This window comes from Habropoda laboriosa, unplaced genomic scaffold, assembly GCF_001263275.1.
Source record: "Habropoda laboriosa isolate 0110345459 unplaced genomic scaffold, ASM126327v1 scaffold561, whole genome shotgun sequence".
NCBI classification, from domain to species: domain Eukaryota; kingdom Metazoa; phylum Arthropoda; class Insecta; order Hymenoptera; family Apidae; genus Habropoda; species Habropoda laboriosa.
Genome location: NW_017100686.1, coordinates 629,337 through 647,467, shown reverse-complemented (window position 1 = coordinate 647,467; position 18,131 = coordinate 629,337). Strand labels below are relative to the sequence as shown.

At 38.6% G+C, this 18,131-nt stretch overlaps 2 protein-coding genes across 3 annotated transcripts in view; one reads left to right on the top strand and one right to left on the bottom strand.

Annotated features, from left to right (window-relative positions):
* Positions 1-6,236: 6,236 nt before the first annotated feature.
* On the top strand, positions 6,237-12,575 carry LOC108576880 (G-protein coupled receptor moody). Its single transcript, XM_017939943.1, has 5 exons — positions 6,237-6,303; positions 8,061-8,270; positions 10,274-10,512; positions 10,924-11,236; positions 11,562-12,575. Exons 2-5 carry the CDS (start codon positions 8,061-8,063, stop codon positions 12,573-12,575), a joined length of 1,776 nt encoding a protein of 591 aa, XP_017795432.1. The 5' UTR covers positions 6,237-6,303.
* A 2,277-nt stretch (positions 12,576-14,852) lies between these two features.
* LOC108576883 (sensory neuron membrane protein 1-like) overlaps positions 14,853-18,131 on the bottom strand; it is a 6,153-nt gene continuing 2,874 nt past the window's right edge. For both annotated transcript variants that reach the window (XM_017939945.1, XM_017939946.1), the window contains exons 5-9: positions 17,231-17,433; positions 16,812-17,067; positions 16,157-16,368; positions 15,593-15,819; positions 14,853-15,302 (exon numbers count right to left, since the gene is read on the bottom strand). In XM_017939945.1, the coding sequence (XP_017795434.1) occupies positions 15,086-15,302; positions 15,593-15,819; positions 16,157-16,368; positions 16,812-17,067; positions 17,231-17,433 (1,115 nt within the window). In that variant the 3' untranslated portion in view covers positions 14,853-15,085. The remainder of the gene's footprint in view (positions 15,303-15,592; positions 15,820-16,156; positions 16,369-16,811; positions 17,068-17,230; positions 17,434-18,131) is intronic.

Below are 18,131 nucleotides of genomic sequence, written 5' to 3'. Positions count from 1 at the left end.
CGCTTGGTTGCCTGGACTCACGTTTCATGCTTATTTTTTATTCGCTGTCCTTGTCTGCGTTCGACAAACTACAAAGGCGGGCGCGAGTCTCGAAAACGTAGTCCGTGACTCTACGAGTGTCAGGTTTAGCTTCCTTGCGGTCTGACACTTGTGGAGAATATACTGTACCTTCTTTTCTTCTTTTTTTTTAACTTCTATATAAAATCACTTGTTGCATTCTGTTACTAAAATTATCGCTTATCGATCATTTTCTTTCAGTAAATTGTGACTTTTTCATTTAACAATTTAAACGACACGTTAGTATAAATGAATCGTGGTTTATTCTAATATCTTTCGAATTTGATCGTGAAAAGTTGAGCACTTTATTCGAAAAAATGGAAAATAATTTTAGGAGATTGTAATAAAAAAGGGTACGAGGTAAACGAAGTAGATTAAAGAAGTTTAGAATTCATTTGAGGTGATCCTGTTAAGTGTCGCGTTCTTTTATGCTTAATAACGTGATACTGAATGCAAAAATGTTGAACGATACGATTTTCTCAACGCTGACATCAATTATAATTAATACGAAGTATAAATATTGATAATCTTCTCGTTACTATGAATTTCATCAGGTGTTAATGCAACATCAATTTCCACGTTTTAATTGAAAATTTCTTTTCGTAGCGGTTCTTTCATTTAAGAAACTGTACAATCTCATGCGTGAACTGGGAATTTCCTTCGAACAATACACACCGCGTGAGTAAGATAATGAAAAAATATTACCGTAATTTAGGGGAGGGAAAGAAATTTCGTTGTATTGAAACGAATCATGAAAAATAGGTGCTTATATCTTCGTTAAATCAATTTAAATGTTACTTCTATAAAATTGCAAAGATACTAAAAATAATTCTGCTGGACTATCGTACTTCGCGACGAGGACCGTTTTCTCGAGTGCATGGGGTTAATGCGTCGTGGGACAGTGAAACACGAGTTCGAAAATGGGGCAGAGGCTCGTTACAACTGAGAGAGTATCCACGATGGTTTCCGAGAATTCTAGATTGCCATTAATTATGCACTGTTCTGATTGGTGGGTGTATAAAAATTTGTCGCATCGGTGTCCATTAAATGATTATCACCGAGAAAGTTTCTTCTCCAGCGAACCATTCGAAAATGTGTGTTTGCTTGTTTGTCTCTCCGGTGTTGCTATAGATATTTCCCTGTGGATTTACAACTGTAAAACGGACTTACGTAAATGCACAGACGAGGAATTAACTTTTTAACACGTCGATAAACGTAAATGACGAATCTGTTGATCGATCAACGACGAAAAGGAAGGAAAGATATGAAAATTAGACGAGAAATATTAATCTCGTGAAAACTTCAATCAACAAAGTTCCAATATTATAAAATGTTCTCTCTCCAAATTTTCACAAGAGCATATTAATTACGCGCCTGAAATATGATTGCACAGTTACACCACATCTGCCATTTTTAAAGCGCAAGCATTGGACAAAGCGATGCGGCGTGTTTTAACTAATGTCACCTGAGAGATCAAGTATATACGGTTCGAAGCATAACGTTGTGCAAAGAGGCCTTTAAAACGATCACGGTACATCCTTCGTCAGTCCGTTCGCTTCCAAAATTTCAAGGTCACCTTCAATATTCCACAGACGGACCTACAATTTCTTCACGCCCACATTTCAGCGGATGTTGACACGAATTCAACCGATAGAACGATACTCCAATTTGAACTCTCAAACTCACGCAAATTCGCAATGCGCGTTCAAAATGGTGCTCGTGAGCTGCGATAGAAGCTTGAAGGTGACCTTGTGAACTCCGAAAAAAAAAAGAGGGAAAATATACTGCAGTCATCTCGAAGACCTGTTTGGGACCGTTGTAACACGCGACAGAAGAGAAAATTTTGGATGGGTCCGTTTAACTAACAGGAATAACGATCTAATGTGACCACCATAGGCGGTTCACCCTGTACACACTTATGAACGAAGTGAAGTTGAAAACCAATCGAGTCGTGACACATTCGAATCCCGCCCACAATGCACCATGTGTTACACACACGTCCGCACCTAGCGGAGGCCCATCAGTGCAGAGAGACGGTGACAAAGAAGAGGAGACGAGGAAAAAGAGGAAAGTATACACACGGATGTTATGCATGTTGCATATCGTAATAGCTCTTTTTCTCCGTTTCGAAACCTCGTTCCTTTTTCGCCTCGATCTTAGCATTGGTCCTTACAAAAAAGAACAACTGCGTTGCATATGTGTCGCACTTTGACCAATTGCCGTCTGCTTTGACAAAAACGAAAAAAAAAGAAAAAACTTACTAATTGTTGTCCCCTGTATAATATATAGGTAGAGCCTTGTTCTCGCCACTTAAAACGCCACTTGTACTACATCGCACTCCGTCTCGCATTCGCATTTCTTCTGCGCTCCGTTTCTTTCGACGAAAATGTACAAACAAGCAAGCTTCGCGGGCAGGCGACGATAAAATGAAGAACGTGTGTATACTCTGACTCACCGCCGTTAATTCTTTTCACGAATCGTTCGTCACAGCGTACCAGGACATCCGCGACACTTGCTTTCGCAACCTTTGCTTCATCCTCTCTCTCTCTCGCGCACGGATAAAACGCGGGAAAACGGGAGGTTTCGACTTTCCAAGTAGAAGAATTCACACGTACTTTCTATCGAATTCACCGAGTAACAATGTCGCACGAATCGTAAAGTCAAACACACTTATCCGTGGCGATTTTTCATCGCGTCTCAATGACTAACCTAACCGTTTCGATAAAGCGACGCGAGATATATGCGGTACCGATCGGTTTGCGGATTCTTCGAAAATTACTCGTGTCGCTGTCTGTGTCGACGGAAGAAAAGAATCGCGAAGGAAAATTGATTTATCGCAGGAAGAAGAATGTGACTTAGAGCAGCGCAGCGTGTACAACCGCAACCCACTCGTCGCCGTCACCGCGGATGGACTGCTTGCCACGCTAGATACGGGCCCGGACCGATCGGCCAGAGTGCGGGGAGGGGGAACTTAGGCCAATGACGACGAACGTAAATGCAGGCCTGCCTGTTGACATCTATATGATTACCAGCGGAATCGGGGGACCCAAACGCGCCTTTTTATCAACTATTAATCCTGTGGGAAAGTTCTGTCGCCTTACTTACTCACCGTTATCTGTATTACGTATATCGTAGATTTCTGACGTGTCGCGTGATTAAATTATCGATAACAATTAACGTCTGCTACTATTTTTAGCGTTGCACGCTATTTCTAACGTTGTTTAACATTTTTCTGTTTATTTGGAAATTCGACTCTTAATCTAATCTTCACGGGGTGTCTAATCATTACGGTTCTCGAATCTCTTATCGTTTACAAGGTGTAACGTATAGGATACACGTGTAATTCAGTGATCGTAAGTTGAGAGTGCAGCGATTCTTAATTTATCTAATTGGTGATGGTATTCTCTGGACGTAATCGTTTTATTCACCTTCAACAATTGGTATTATAGAAGAAGATCTCCTCTGAAATTCTTCTTCTGGATGAGCATTAACACATAACCTTAATTTTTCATCAGAAGATGTTAGCTGAAAAAAAAGGACGATGGTAAACGTTGACAATTCGATAGATAACCTTCTTTTAATTTCCCACGACGAATGTACGAAGTTCCACGAAGCCCACATCCGGGTACCATCAATCAGTGATCTATTGTAGATCAAACGGCAAGATTAAGAGGGTATACAATTTTGTAATGTCGAAAATATCCAATTTTAAATTATCCCATTTTTCGTAGGTTTATATCGAATAGCTGGGATACACACGATACAAGCCACAAAATTAACTTTATAGTCTAGTCAACCGTAGAGGTGGAATTTTTGAGCTCGACCGCGCATTGAAATCCCTGTCTCGACAGACGTTACTTATCTTCTAATGTAACGCTGTGAAAATGTTTATAAATATACCAGAAGATGTAAACCTCCAGATTTTGGATTATTCCAACAGTTGAATCTCCTATCTCAATATAATCAACAAACTTTTCACATATATACATACATACGTGAAATAATCGTTTCATATCGGAGGAACTTCCATCGTCTAAATAAATACTCCTGAAAACACGTGGCCATGTTGTTCAGGACTTAAAATAATTCAACAGGTCGATTATAGCCACAGAAATGAAATTGAGAAAAAAAAAAGGTGACGCGAACAATACAGCGAGCAATGCAGATCTTGGAGCATGTTGTTAGAGAAACATCCCGACAGAATGAAGCGTAACTAGCCCAGGCTGAATAATGCTGAAATCAACGGCGGGCAGTTCAGACAATTTGAACAGAGTCCCCTCCTGAAATCGCTCGCCTCGATTCGCGGCGATCCGCTTTGGTTAATTATTACATTTACCAGTAAACACGATCGAGAGTGACCGGGTAAATGGCGTTTCCTCCTCTCCGAGGAGGAGGTGAGCGAAAAAAAAAAAAGAAGAACAAAGAGAAGGAGGCGAACGGTGCCACTTCCGATTTATTAGAGGCGCGGTGTGAGTGGTCTTCCGTTTATCGTACCCGTTCGTACCCAGCTGCTTTCTCTCCCCCTATGCACGGTGCACCATAGCCTGCTAAGCAAATGTAATTATTTTTAAAAAGGATGTAGGGACCCTGGTGTTTTCAGCGGACGGAACGCGTGGTTCGAATCAAGCGTAGGTGTTTTAAGAGTAAGCATCGAGGATAGGCTGTTTTATAAACCATTTCCAGCGCGCAAACGCCTCGTACACCTACCTCCAGATACTTTTCTTACGGAGAAGAATTGCTTGTCTCACGGTGGAGTGTATAAATGAAAAAGTTGGTGAGAATTACTTTACTAGCTTTTAGCGAAGCTAAATGCACGTAGAAATTGACGAAACGTAATTATTCGACGGGAATTCTACGTGAAACCTCGTGGAAGTATTAAAAATTGAGAAATAAGCCGATGTAGATATTTAAAGTGATATATTTTCGTTATTTTTTGCAGACGTGAAAACTCACGGAAAAAATAAGCCAATATATGTGTATTTAAAAAAGGAATTTGTTGTAATTCAGTGGTTGCAAAATTTGATGAAAGAACGTCAGGTGTTTGCCTGAAGAAAAGTTTCACTTCAATTCGCTATGTCGAGTAACGTAATTGCATTCACACAGGCCCATGATGTCCTCCGTTAAGCACCGCCGCCTCCGCAATCGTGGCACGTTAAACAGTCGTTTGTAAAACGAATTACCTTTATTTAGCCATTAATCCCGTACCGCCCTCGGGTTTCTTAACGACAACCCGAGATTGACAGAGATTAGAGGTACAATTCTCGAAGAAACTTCGTTAACGACCGCTGTTTACCGATTGAAAATTCGCTAGGTATCGTTCGAACGATCGATAAAAGTAAGCTTAACCCTTTCGCGACAAGTCGGACGCAATGACGCGCTTCGGTACTCGAACAAAAATTGATCTTAATTCGGCGATCGATAAATAAATAATAAACTCTGGAGGGAGAAAAAGAAAAATCGTGTAAACTGTTGGAAAAGAAAGAGTCGGCGGATCGTTTGAAAGATTATCTCCGAGAGTATGGAATCAAAGATGTAAGTTAATATCGTTTAGAGGAAGGAAAATAGATTGGAATATTACGTATCACTAACTCGTCATATATACTTCACTTTGTGTAGACTTCATTACATAAACTTGAGCGAAGTTCTCTTGAAACCGATAAAATAGATTCTCTTGTTCATGAAGGACACTAACCCCACGCCTGCGCTCTCCGAGGATCCAGAAAACCCATCTGTGCAAGTGAATTCGGCGGTCCAGTTAGAGCGGATCGGTTAGTTGCTTCCGGAGTTTCGCGAGCTGGAGTTTGGTCGAATATACTTTTTATGGAAATTGTACAATTTCTCTGTTGCGACAATCAGCCTGTCGATCTTTCTTCGTTGGAGTGGAAATTCAAAATTCTACGCGCGTTGGTGTCCTCGTTTCTCTTCGCCAAATTTCCAGGATTTCTACGTTCGAAGAGTGAAGAATCTCGTGTGAAATGCAACTCGGAAAAATGTGCAAATATGAGAGAAAATGATATTGCAATGCAGATAAAAGTGCGGGATTTGCTATTCACGGTAGTTTCGACACGGTCGATTTGTCAAAGTGGATCCATGCGAAAATTGAGATGAGAAGCGAGAAGAAAGTCAAGTTGAAAGGCTGATTCGAACGCACCGTGCAATTTCCACGTGCCGGTGGTTCATCTGTTGTCCTATAAATGAAATCCGTATCAATGAACTCAGAACCGACAGCATCTACTTCCTACGAAGGTAAGTGCTTTTCGTTTGAACCGTTTCAATGGAAAGTTTCGAGTGAATACGTGAGCTGTCTTATATCTATCGAATGAAAATATGAATTCGTTGGTTTTCTGCATCTCTGAAAGATGCAAAGAAACTGGAATTTTTCGGTACCACTTTGCGTTTATACAAATTTTCGGCTGTCAAGTGTCGAGTGACAGAAAAAGATCGAGAAATATTAAACGTTTCAATTTCATTATCATTTTCTATCGTTGCTGTTAAACGACAAGATTACATTTGCAACTGTTTCGAAGTAGAGTAGAATTCTAAATATAGGGTTGAAGTATGCTTTCTGTGCTTCCGAATAGCGTTAAATGTCGCGATAATATCTAATTGTAGAACCAAGTTGCACCAAGAAAGAGCTAACTACACCGGTCGATTTCGGTTTTCGATATTTTCTGAAAAATTTGCGAAACAAAATTCGCACAGACGTTGCGGTTCCTTAAGAACGCAATTTCTACAGAAGATATAATCGGTCGGTAAAGTTTACTTTCAGTTGAAAGAGTTTATCGTCTCGACTGGTGAAAATAGATCCCCCCTCCCTCCCTATCACGCTGTCTCTCTCTCTCTCTCTCTTTCTCAGAGAGAAAAGAGTACTCGTTACATTTTCCGAATGTACGCGAAATAAGGAAAATAAAAATCACCGGTGGGATGGAAAAAGAGAAATGACAAATACGCACAGGGTGTTTCAGTTAAATGAAACCACCTAAGTGTCTCTACCTTCTTCGTTTATTGTACGAGAAAAAATTCTCGGGACAAAATTAAACTGACATTTCAAGGGGCACATGTAACGACGAAAAGAATTTTCTCTCAAGGTAATTTTTTTTACGAGATTTCAAGGTCGTCGGTATTTTTTTTATTTTAATGGAATTCTGTACTTTTTTCGCCATGTCCTTGTAGAGCATAAAAAAACAAATTCAACGACCATAATAACCACACCATTTGGATCATTTAATCCGGAGATATTTGCGTCTGAAGGTAATTAAAATGTGGCGCTAATACGATGACACGATTCAAATTGCGTATAATAATTTTCTCGTACCGCAGCTAGAGAGGATAATTAAATGGCCTGTTTCACATAGTCCAGCTTGTGTATTTAAACGCGAAATCTTGTCGATTATCAAAATCAAGTGTTGCAATTTATTTTAAATCGTAGAATGTTTTCAGAGGTTTGCTGAAATTGGTTTCAGTAGGAACGAAAATTCGTGTATCGCCGTGTGTAGTAGAATTCAGTTGGGTAACAAAGTGTACATAAGGTATACACACTGGAGCTTATCCCGATCGCGTGGGAGCGGCTCTTTTTTCGATAATTGCTATCGTATTTCAATTGCTATCAGGTACACACGTGTACTAACTTGCGAGAAATTAGAAAGAAAATTCCGGCAGTGTATATTTTGCACGATAAAACGAAAAAAAAAAAAACGAATATATACATACAAGACAAAGCTGGAAAGAGCGGAAAAAGAAACTTTCTAATTTTCTAACTTTCGGAAGAATATTGAAAATTTATAAACTCGAACGTTCAACGTGGATGATATTACCTTTCGATGTATTACCTACTGTTGTAAAATTACCGATAATTCACATAACTCACAATTATCGATAAAAGCTTCTATAATTGCACTTCTCTCGTGTATACAACACATACTCGCGTTGTGCAACGAGGCGAGCCTTCTCCAGTATTTTACGCTCCTGTGCAAAACGACACCTGTCTGCCATGCTGTCCGCAGATGGAGTACTGGATGGCGAGCAACGAGACCGGCCACTATGGCAGAGAAGAGACAATCCAGGGGATCCTACGAAATCCAGGATCAGCGGTTCTCTTCGCTGACTATCCACGATGGCTTTTGTATTTTGCCGCCGGATGCTGTATACTGTTCATGATCGTCGGCATCCCGGGGAATCTCTTTACCATCGTTGCTCTTTTGCGAACCAGAAAGGTCAGCATTACTACGATCGCATACTTGTGCATACGCGTTTCTTTCTTCTTAGAAGACGCACGCTTGATTTTTTCTTCTTTCTTTTTTTAACGAATGCATGTTTAACCCTTTAACCTACAATAACGTGTCAGACTCGTGGCAGAGATTCTGGTCAAGATGTGGCGAAAATAGATATATTAGTAAAAAAAATTCATTGTAATCCTAACTTTCGTTTTAATTTGTAAAATCAAGGATTCCTAAATACAATTAACCTGCAACAGATTAGCATTTGTTACTTGATACAGTACTGAAACATTAAATGGCTGACGCTTAGATGCACAGTCAGAAAAGAAATCATAGGTTAAGGGGTTAACTGTAGCGTTGCGTGTTTTATAGTTTGTTACTCTCTTTTTCTATGTTATGACAAGTTGATGAGTTTTGATTTCCATTCGTTTCCTCTTCACTTCGTTGAAGATATTGGTGCTTTTTATTGATTTTGCATTGGCTCAAGTTTGGCTTAAATTTGCATTTATTTATGTAGGCAATAAGATAGAAATCAACGGAATGGATTTTGAAGGGAAAGAAGATATTAGATATTTAAAATAATCTTCTATTTTTTATTACCCTTTCGATAGTAGAAAATGTGCTTATTTACAGGACAGTGAAATTATCAAACTAACAGCTTTATAATAAACGCAGTTCGCTAAAAAAGAATTTGCGCACGATAAGATGAATCTGAACGATACCTACGATACACGATACGTTAAAGTTAGTTGAATTCTAAATGACAAATTTCTTACGTGGCGCATTATTACTCGAGTTTCTAGTACACTCTACTACATTAATAGGTGGCTCACCTCAAATTTCATTTTAGCACAATAGCGAGGTGTATCGCGTATCACCCTTTCAGACCATTTAAATTACGCGTGAAAATGTGTTAACTCGTAGAAACGTAGGAATGATAATTAGGTGACCATTTCCACGTGGTCCACCCTCCGATACATATAGTACCGGCGAAAAATTCGGAATCACCTGCCAATTTACATTAATATTGAATCCGTTACTAATTCTTTATTGATTTGAAATTGATGTTGTGGAGATCAATAGCACTTTGCCTCGTTTCAATTGATTTGAATGATAAAAAATTATTATAAATGCTAACTTTCCTTTGAAGAATTTTGGTGCAACTTGCAATGCATAGTGAGTCCAAACATTTGCCCGGTAGTGTATGTAAAAACGTATAGAATATATACAACAGAAATAAACCTATATTTCATGTATATATTTGGGCGAGATTTGCAAAGGTTTATTCTATTGGTTTTGGCACCAAGTGAAAGTTGTCGAATTTATGAACCTACGTAGGATGCGCGTGCAATTTACCAGCGCACACAGATATTTATCTGTTGAAAAAAAAAAATGTGTTTATCGAGCTGCTTCGATTGGCAGATAAGACGTTTCGCCTCCGCGATAACTTCTCACCGTGCATATAAACGCTTTTTCCTTTCTTCGAGCTCCCTTGATTTATGTAGCAGACAATTTTACAACGCGTCATGCATACACAATGAAGATTTTCTGCTACTGCTCCCTAGATTCCTGAAATTGCCGGCGAAGCTTCTTCTTCGTTGCGTTGCACCTAGAAAATCTGTTATTGCAATTTCTTTTCAACTGAAGGAACACCGTAAGGGCTGTCACTAGCAAATAAGTAAAAAACGTGGTAATTTATTAACAAACAGGGATGATCTTCGTATCTCTTCAGCAACTGCAACCATAAGAAAAAATCTTTGGGACCATACGATGGTCCCTTTTATAGCAAACAATTTTTATTGGAAAAATTCTTCTCTTACTTTCTTCATTCTGAAGATATTCAAGATTATTATTGGTCCACGCTGAATTTTGCGTTTCTTCGAGGTTAACAAGTTTTTAATCATAGCTATAGTTACGATCCACCGAAAATTTTCGAACTTCACAGTATTAAAGTAAGTATTGCTTCGTTTTTTTTTTTTATCATTATCGTTGTTTTACAGTTAAGAAACGCGACTGCGATCTTCATAATGAATCTCTCAGTCTCGGATCTGATGTTCTGCTGCTTCAATCTTCCGCTCGCTACGTCAACTTTTTGGTACGGTTCCTGGCATCACGGATCACTCTTGTGCAGACTGTTTCCTTTGTTGAGATACGGTTTGGTAGCAGTGAGTCTCTTCTCGGTACTGGCAATTACGATTAATCGTTACGTTATGATCGGCCACCCCAGATTTTATCCTACGTAAGTCCATCTAATAAAGTTCGTATCTCGTTTAAAGCACCTTTACGAAGAATCGAATCGATTGTCTAAAAAATAGCATATATTTCATGTTCTTCGATAAATTTCTTAAATACCTTGAATATTAAAGGCGTTATTGAAAACAAGTATCTCTTTGGTTTCTTGCAAAAATAACGTATAAAATGATTTTACGTGTATGAAATAAAGTTACCTGTGAGCACAACTTTTTTGTAATAGCTCACAGAATTACATATTATCTTTTGCACTGTAAACGCGTTTTTACCTTATAAGAGTTACGCTTAAAAAATGAAACAACGATGCTTTCTTCATTCTATCAAATGTAATTTAAGTATCTTTCATTAACAACAGTGTTATCATTTTGTCATGAATGAATGTTTGCGTTATCGTTCCTAGATTATACAAACCAAAGTACTTAATACCGATGGTTCTGAGCACATGGATCATAGCTTTTGGAGTCCTCATCGTCACTTGGTTCGAAAGTTGGGGTCGCTTTGGATTGGACGTCGCTATCGGTTCTTGTTCAATTCTCCCGGATATAAATGGCCGAAGCCCGAAGGAGTTCCTCTTCATCGTTGCATTTTTAATACCCTGCATCGCGATCGTCGTTTGCTACGCGAGAATCTTCTACATCGTTCGAAGAACAGCCTTCAGAAGGAGGAAAAAGAACACGGTTGTAAATAGGGACGCCGCTGAAATTCATCCTGAGGTTCGTTTCGAAATAATAACGATAAATGTCTTATCAACATTTCTAGAGAATCTATATAATTTTAAATAAAACGAATTCAACAAATTGAAATTGTAAAATATTAAACTACATTCACTTACTTGAAATTAACATTAGTAAAATTAAAATGTAATCAATTCGCAGCTGCAAACTTTTACAAGGAATTGTATATTCTGAATAAATGTTAATCGATTAATTTTCTATGAACAGCAATTTTCACCACTTTTGAGTTGTGAGATATCTCTCGGGAATGTGTCCAAAATTTCCAAGTACAGGAAAATATTGATCACATTTCGAACAATTCCAGCGACGATCAGCCTCGCTTAAAAACGAAGAGGAAGAACTGTCTATCTTAGACTCGAGCTGCGCAGCGAGTGTCCTCTGCACGAACTTCACTTCGAAATGCGTCATCACTCCTCCAGATCGACTCAGCTCTTCGCAAACCCCTTCAAGACTGGCGACCGAGGAATCCTCTTCAGAGCAGTCCTGTTGGAAACAAAACTCAGTCAGAGAAGACGACGAAGAAGAAGATGAAGAAGAAGAAGAAGAACAAGAGGAGGAAGAAGAAGAAGAAGTACTAGAGAAAAACCGAAACGAAGAGGAAAAGAAGGAGAACTCCAAAGAAGAAGAAGCAGTCGGCAAATCCATCCACGACACGTCGAGTCCAAAAATTGTCCAGATTTGCGATAACGAAGCGAAGTCTAGTCTAGAGATAAAAATCGACGACATACCGTACGTAGATGATCTAGAGGCGAACAGCGATCGGATGACGATGAAAGAATCACTCGAAAGAAAAAGTTCCACGAACGCTCGAAACAAGTTGGAAACGATAGCCAGTCGAGCTTCGTTCATCATCGATTCAGGTCTCTGGGTCCACAGATTGAACTCGAAGGCGTCCACTTGCAGCGATCGATTCAACACTTCCAGATCGAACACTCCTGAACAGCCGATCGACACGAAAGCCAGCATGGTTCGCAGGGAATCGAAATTCAAGAGCGTGAAAAGACTCAAAAATCCTGACTCAGGCCTGCCGAGGATGAGCAACAAGGACAAGAAGCTGTTGAAGATGATCTTGGTTATATTCTCCTCCTTTCTCATTTGCTACTTACCGATCACCGTCATCAAGACGTTCAAGGATGCCATCGATTGGAGAGGATTGAATATCGCCGGATACATCTTGATCTATTTGACCACCTGTATAAATCCTGTGGTTTATGTGGTGATGAGTTCTGAGTACAGAAGTGCGTATAAAAACGTGTTGCTTTGCAGAAGCGATTCTGGTGTGAAAAGGGAGACCAGGTTGAGGAAGAATCAATCTTGAATTCGTTCTAAGTACCTACTGTGTAATTTATTTCCTTTTTTTCTTTTCTAAATTCGAGTAGATCAATTAATTTACATGTGTTTTGTAATTTCGTATGCTTTGTGCAAGTGTTGCGCGAATGTGCTTTTCGTTCGCAGATCTGTGGAAGGAGAGAAAGAGATATTGTTCTTAGCCCCTTGACTTATGATTTCCTTTTTTACCGACAGTGCATGGGAACCGTAAGCTATTTATTTTATTTTAATACTGTGTCAAGTAAGAATGTATTGTTACGTTCTTTGCAATTTCATAATTCTCAGGTTTGTGAATTGAAATTAAAGTTAGAATTATTAATCTTTACTGTAACTGTTTCTGTCGCATCTTCGTCGGTATCTACGACGTGTCTGAATTGTTGTCATAACGCAAGGGGTTAAAGGAAATTTCAATAACAAAGCTTGCTTTCAAGTATCATTCGAGGAAAATTATTTTTCATTATATGAAATCTATAAAAGCGTACATTATGCCAAACAAACGTGTTTTATATATAAGAGAGATGTCGTTGCAATTTTTGTATAATTTCGTGCAATGTAACAACGTTCAAATGGATATAACTTCGTTTTTAATACTTAGCAAATTAAAATTTAAGTTACAAGACACTATGTGAGTATATTTTATAATGTTCGCCAAATGAATCGACAGCTGAAGAAACTTCGTTAGAAAATATCGTTTATTCGTTATTACAATTTTCATTTCCAAATTTAATCACAGTTCATAGATAATGTAACACTTAAGAAGAAATAACAAGGAAATAACTGCCTAGTAGTATATAATAAATACATCCCAAAGGGATTTGCAGAAAATTTAATCTCTGCAAGTTCAAACAATCGTAACGTATGAATTTTCGTTATGTCATAAATCATTGAAACTCTTCCAAATAATAATCGTTAAAAATATATGTCCTATACGAGAATATATTAAATTTAAATGAATTTCATTAGAAATATGTAAATACTTAAATAATAATAAATGAACAATCATGAATGAAAAAACATATAATATAGGAAAATTATTGAAAAAAGAAAAAAGAAGTGGTTTTTCGTTTGTAATCAGAATAGAAAGAATAGATGTAATTCTTATCGGTTAATGCATTTATGCCTTACACCAGGGGTTCCCAAAGTGCGGCCCGCGATGGCAGATCAGTAAATATTATAATTAAAAATTGTTCGGTTAAAAAAATACTAAATTTTGTATGTAATATATCTTCTTATTATATAGATTGTATATATTTTATTGTCTTAACGGCCAATGGCCGTAACTGTCTTAATGGCCTGCCAAATACTTTCGAATTTACAATTTGGCCCACCTAGGCAAAACTTTGGGAACCCCTGCGCTTTACACGCACGTATATGTATAATATACAGAAATACTGAAGCAATGTTGAATAACAACATTACCCGCTAAAAATGTGTTTTACATTTTTACACGGCATAGAAAAATAGTTTTTGTAAATAGCTGATTTATTTTCATAAAAATGTTGATAAACGCAATAGAACACTATTGACCAACAAAGACTTTTTTCATCATAAACGAACAACGTCGTTTCATATTTTTTTCTCCCTAAAACAAAAACTATATACACGAACACTATACTGAGTGTTTCTTTCTTTTTTTTTTTTTTTTTTTTACAGAATTAAATAAAAACAAGTGTACACTGTTTCTGCTTGCTAGTTAGTTAGTGGAGATTCTATTTCGTGACATCTTATCGAATATCCAGTGCAAACAGATTCGATTGAGCAATATCTTGAAATACGTTGTCAAGTGAAGAAACGTATCTCGTTGTAATATTCTTAACATATATAAAAATATCGGAAAAATTTCGTGAACTACACTTTAGTGCGCTATATGTAAGTGCACGTGTTACTCTTAAAAAGTGTCTACAAGTATTATTTATAGTTACTATTATCAAACATTAACCGCCAGGATTGCGATCGATATAGGAAAGTTTACTCGACGAAATTTCAAAATTGTCCGTGCAATTATCAAGGAAATAAAAAGGAAAACAACAAGAATAACGAAGAAAGAGAGAAGTGAAGTTTTCGAATTTGCATTCTTTTTAATCACATCCCTACTTGCACTCTGTTAAAAAGGAACGAACAAATTGTTTCTAAACTGGACAGAATGGTCACAGAAATACTCATGAAATAAAAGTGTACGGCAAGAGTTACTCTTACGAATCAAATAATTAAACAGATTGAAATGCTTTTTTTCTCGTTTGATTAGAAATTTCTCTTCGAACCTCGCTGATAACGATTCGAATATCAACGATTGCTAAATCGTCTCCTGTGGCACGTCACGTCGATCGTTCTCTCCAATAGAAACCTAACACTGCAACTCCAACGTCTATTACGTTTCCCGATTTAATATACAATATTTCAGGTATCATTGATTTTCTAACTCGTATCCAAGATACTTTCATGATCCGAAAATCTGTTCGTTTTCCTTCGAATTGGCGAACGAAAGTGAACGAATCGTGTCTAATTCGCGTCCAGATTTGGCGGTACCGCTGCACTCTGTATCGTGCTAATGTTCATCTGATTAGGCCACTTCTTTTGCTCCCCGTCCTTCCCGTTTTGCGACTGCGGCGTTACCTTCGTGATGTCCAACGAACCCTTGCCTCTGTTCTTGAAGATCATCGCGGCAGCTGCACCGCTCACGCAGATACCACCCAGTATCGTCAACCATTTTAGAAACCTGTTTCACATAAACAAAGCTAAACTTCTGGCGCGATTAATCGAACACTATTGGTTATAAGTAACTTGTCATCGTGTTGATCGAAGTTGCGTTTGCCTTCTGTTAAATTTATATAAAGCAAGTGTAGAAATCGACGGAAAAATATTTGAGGGACCCCCAACGGGAATCGAACCCGGGACCTTCGGCTTAGCAAGCCGAGGCTTTGCGCGCTACGCCAACCACTCCCTCTCTATTTTCCTCTGTCGGTTTTCTATATGTAGGCCCCGATACTACACAAGGAAAACACTCACCCAACCACGCTTATCGCCATGAACACCGTCTTTACTTTCTTCACAAACTGATCGTCGAGTAGTATACCCTCCTCGACCCAGAACAGCGGGAACAAACATTCTGGAAATTTTTTCATCAGCTTGAACTTTTCAATAGGGTGTAGAAACATGTTAAATTGCAGCCTCTTGTGCGCGCTTATCGGGGTGGCTGTCAGTGGTTCGAAGTCCATGGAAATCCCGTGGTCCTCCTGCTCGTTCGAAGAATGTGCGAATAAAGAAGTAATTTATCTTCTCTGTGTATACACCGATGTGTGTTAAATTGCATATTTTACACGTTGAAAGGTACGAAGAAATTTACAAAAATTTGTAGAAAAATTTCGTTCGCATTTTTCAGATATGGAAGGATCGAGCATTAAGGTGCGATAAAAATATACAGGGTGTTTCGCGAAGTCTGTTAGAAGCCAATATCGACGAATTTGTTAATTTAGAATTACTTCTCAGATTCGTGTGTACGAATCTTTAAGAAATGAAACATTCGAATGATTAAAATTTGTCAACGAGTAGAGTGACGATAATAAGTCTTGCCTCGTTTGGGTGAAGTCCATCGACCAGTTGCCGATACTTTTCATCCGATCCAAGCAAATGTGGCAAGGAAGCGATCAGTGGTGCGCCCACGCACTTGAACAGATCCATCAAATTTTTCGTCAAACAAGTGTCCGGTGTAGGGCAAAAACACTTCTCCATGGGATTCGTACTCATATCTCCCAAGTCGGCTTTGTAATGATACGTATTGACACCTACGGACGCATAGGTATAATGGAACAACAGAAACGTGAGTAAATAGAGTGTTATATTAAATGAGTTTGCCTATGTCTAAAGTATAGGAAGATGCATTGGAAAAAAATATACAATAATCGGAGAATATGATTTCCTTTTCAATTTGCAATTTCAATTGGCAGGTAGGACAAGAAGAGATGACTATTCGAATCTTTGGACGAGATATGTATCTCGCGTCCAAATGAAAAGACACGCGAGATATCTCGTCCAAATTGATGCATAAACGAGATTAGGTCACGAGATATCTCATCCATAGATGCGAAGGGGTTAATAAAAAAGATCGTGTTTCTTCAAAACTAAACGAAAGTGGAAGCTGAAGATGCGACTGTCTCTAGATTGTCACCACTTCGATGGACACGACAATTAATTTCGAAACTTCGCTGTTACATCTCGCAAGTTTCACCTTTAACTTTGGTTTTCTCGGTGAAATGGGCGCCCAAGCTTCTACAAATATCAGGAGCAAACGAGACGATATCGTCTTCCTCCGTGAGCAACGGCGGAAAGATCGTGGAGTCCGTGCCGTTGAATTCGTTGCAATGGTCCGCGGTCCATAGAGACAACGCAGGTTTCCCATCGAACTCCGTCACTCGTCCCAGATCTTTGTAATTCTTGATCCCGCGCAGCACTCGTATACGCTCCGGAAGAACGGTCCCGTTTTTCTGCGTCACGAAAATCACAAAGAATTTCGTACGATGAAAATTAAGAAACACTCGTTGTAACTGATCGAACATGACAAAATGTTCGAAAGAAATGTTTTTGAGGATTTATAAAAGAGATGTTCGAGGTAAATAACTCGAAAAGAGTGTAAACGTGTATACATACAGGACCAAAAAGGGAGAATAAATAACGTCCTTCGCCATCCGGTATTAAAGCGTCAGGCTTTGTTTTCAAAACGCTGCAAATCGCGGATCCAGCAAAGTCCTTCACAGTGCAATCCACAGGCAAACCATCGAAAAGTATCTCCCTCACTTTCGCTCTCACGAACACCGAGTTAGGTTTCTTGAAAATACTATCCACTCCTTTATCTATAACCGTGAATCTTACGTAAGTTTGCAATATTACGATTCTTTTGTAATCAGTGCGTATGGAAATCGACAAGAGAAGTATCGTTTAAAAGAGAGTGTCGTAAACGTAGGTAGTAATGAACGTAACGAATTTTTCACATTTTCTGAGTTACAAGTGAATGTCTCTCCTAACTGATGTTACATATCGGAAAAACTATTTGTTGGGATTTCTGTAGTAACTGTGGGTGCATGGTAACAACGGGGTCAAGGACGTTTGAAGGTCACGGCCACGAGGTCAGAAACGTAGCATTCTAGATAAAAAAATTGAGGTGGCCTTGAAAACTCAAAATTTACCCCATGCAGGAAGTTTTTTGAAAGTTTCACTCCTGTCGTTTCCGGTTAAATCGTCAAAAACAAATCTGCCCGGAACCTCGCTACTGCTTCTACTTGACGGCGAGCGGGTCACAGCTCGCAGGCGCGGTGCACAGGGGACGCTTTCCCCACTCGAAGGATTTATCAAAAAATAAAAAAACGAAAGCTTGAAATCTCAAAATTCACTCGATCTAGAAGTATTTTTCACATACCACAAAATACGTGCTCCTTATTACTACAGAAGCTAAAATAAACAGTTCTCCGATATCTCTCTTCAATCGGAAACATCAATTCACGTAACTCACCCGGTACATAGAGACAGAGATGAATTAATTTCAATATATTAT

Bases quoted from the DNA above. Each gene is read 5' to 3' on its own strand.
- LOC108576880 (XM_017939943.1), top strand. From the start codon at position 8,061: ATGGAGTACTGGATGGCGAGCAACGAGACCGGCCACTATGGCAGAGAA. The intron at 8,271-10,273 runs GTCAGCATTACT...GTTGTTTTACAG, and splicing joins CTCTTTTGCGAACCAGAAAG to TTAAGAAACGCGACTGCGAT. The intron at 11,237-11,561 runs GTTCGTTTCGAA...GAACAATTCCAG, and splicing joins CCGCTGAAATTCATCCTGAG to CGACGATCAGCCTCGCTTAA.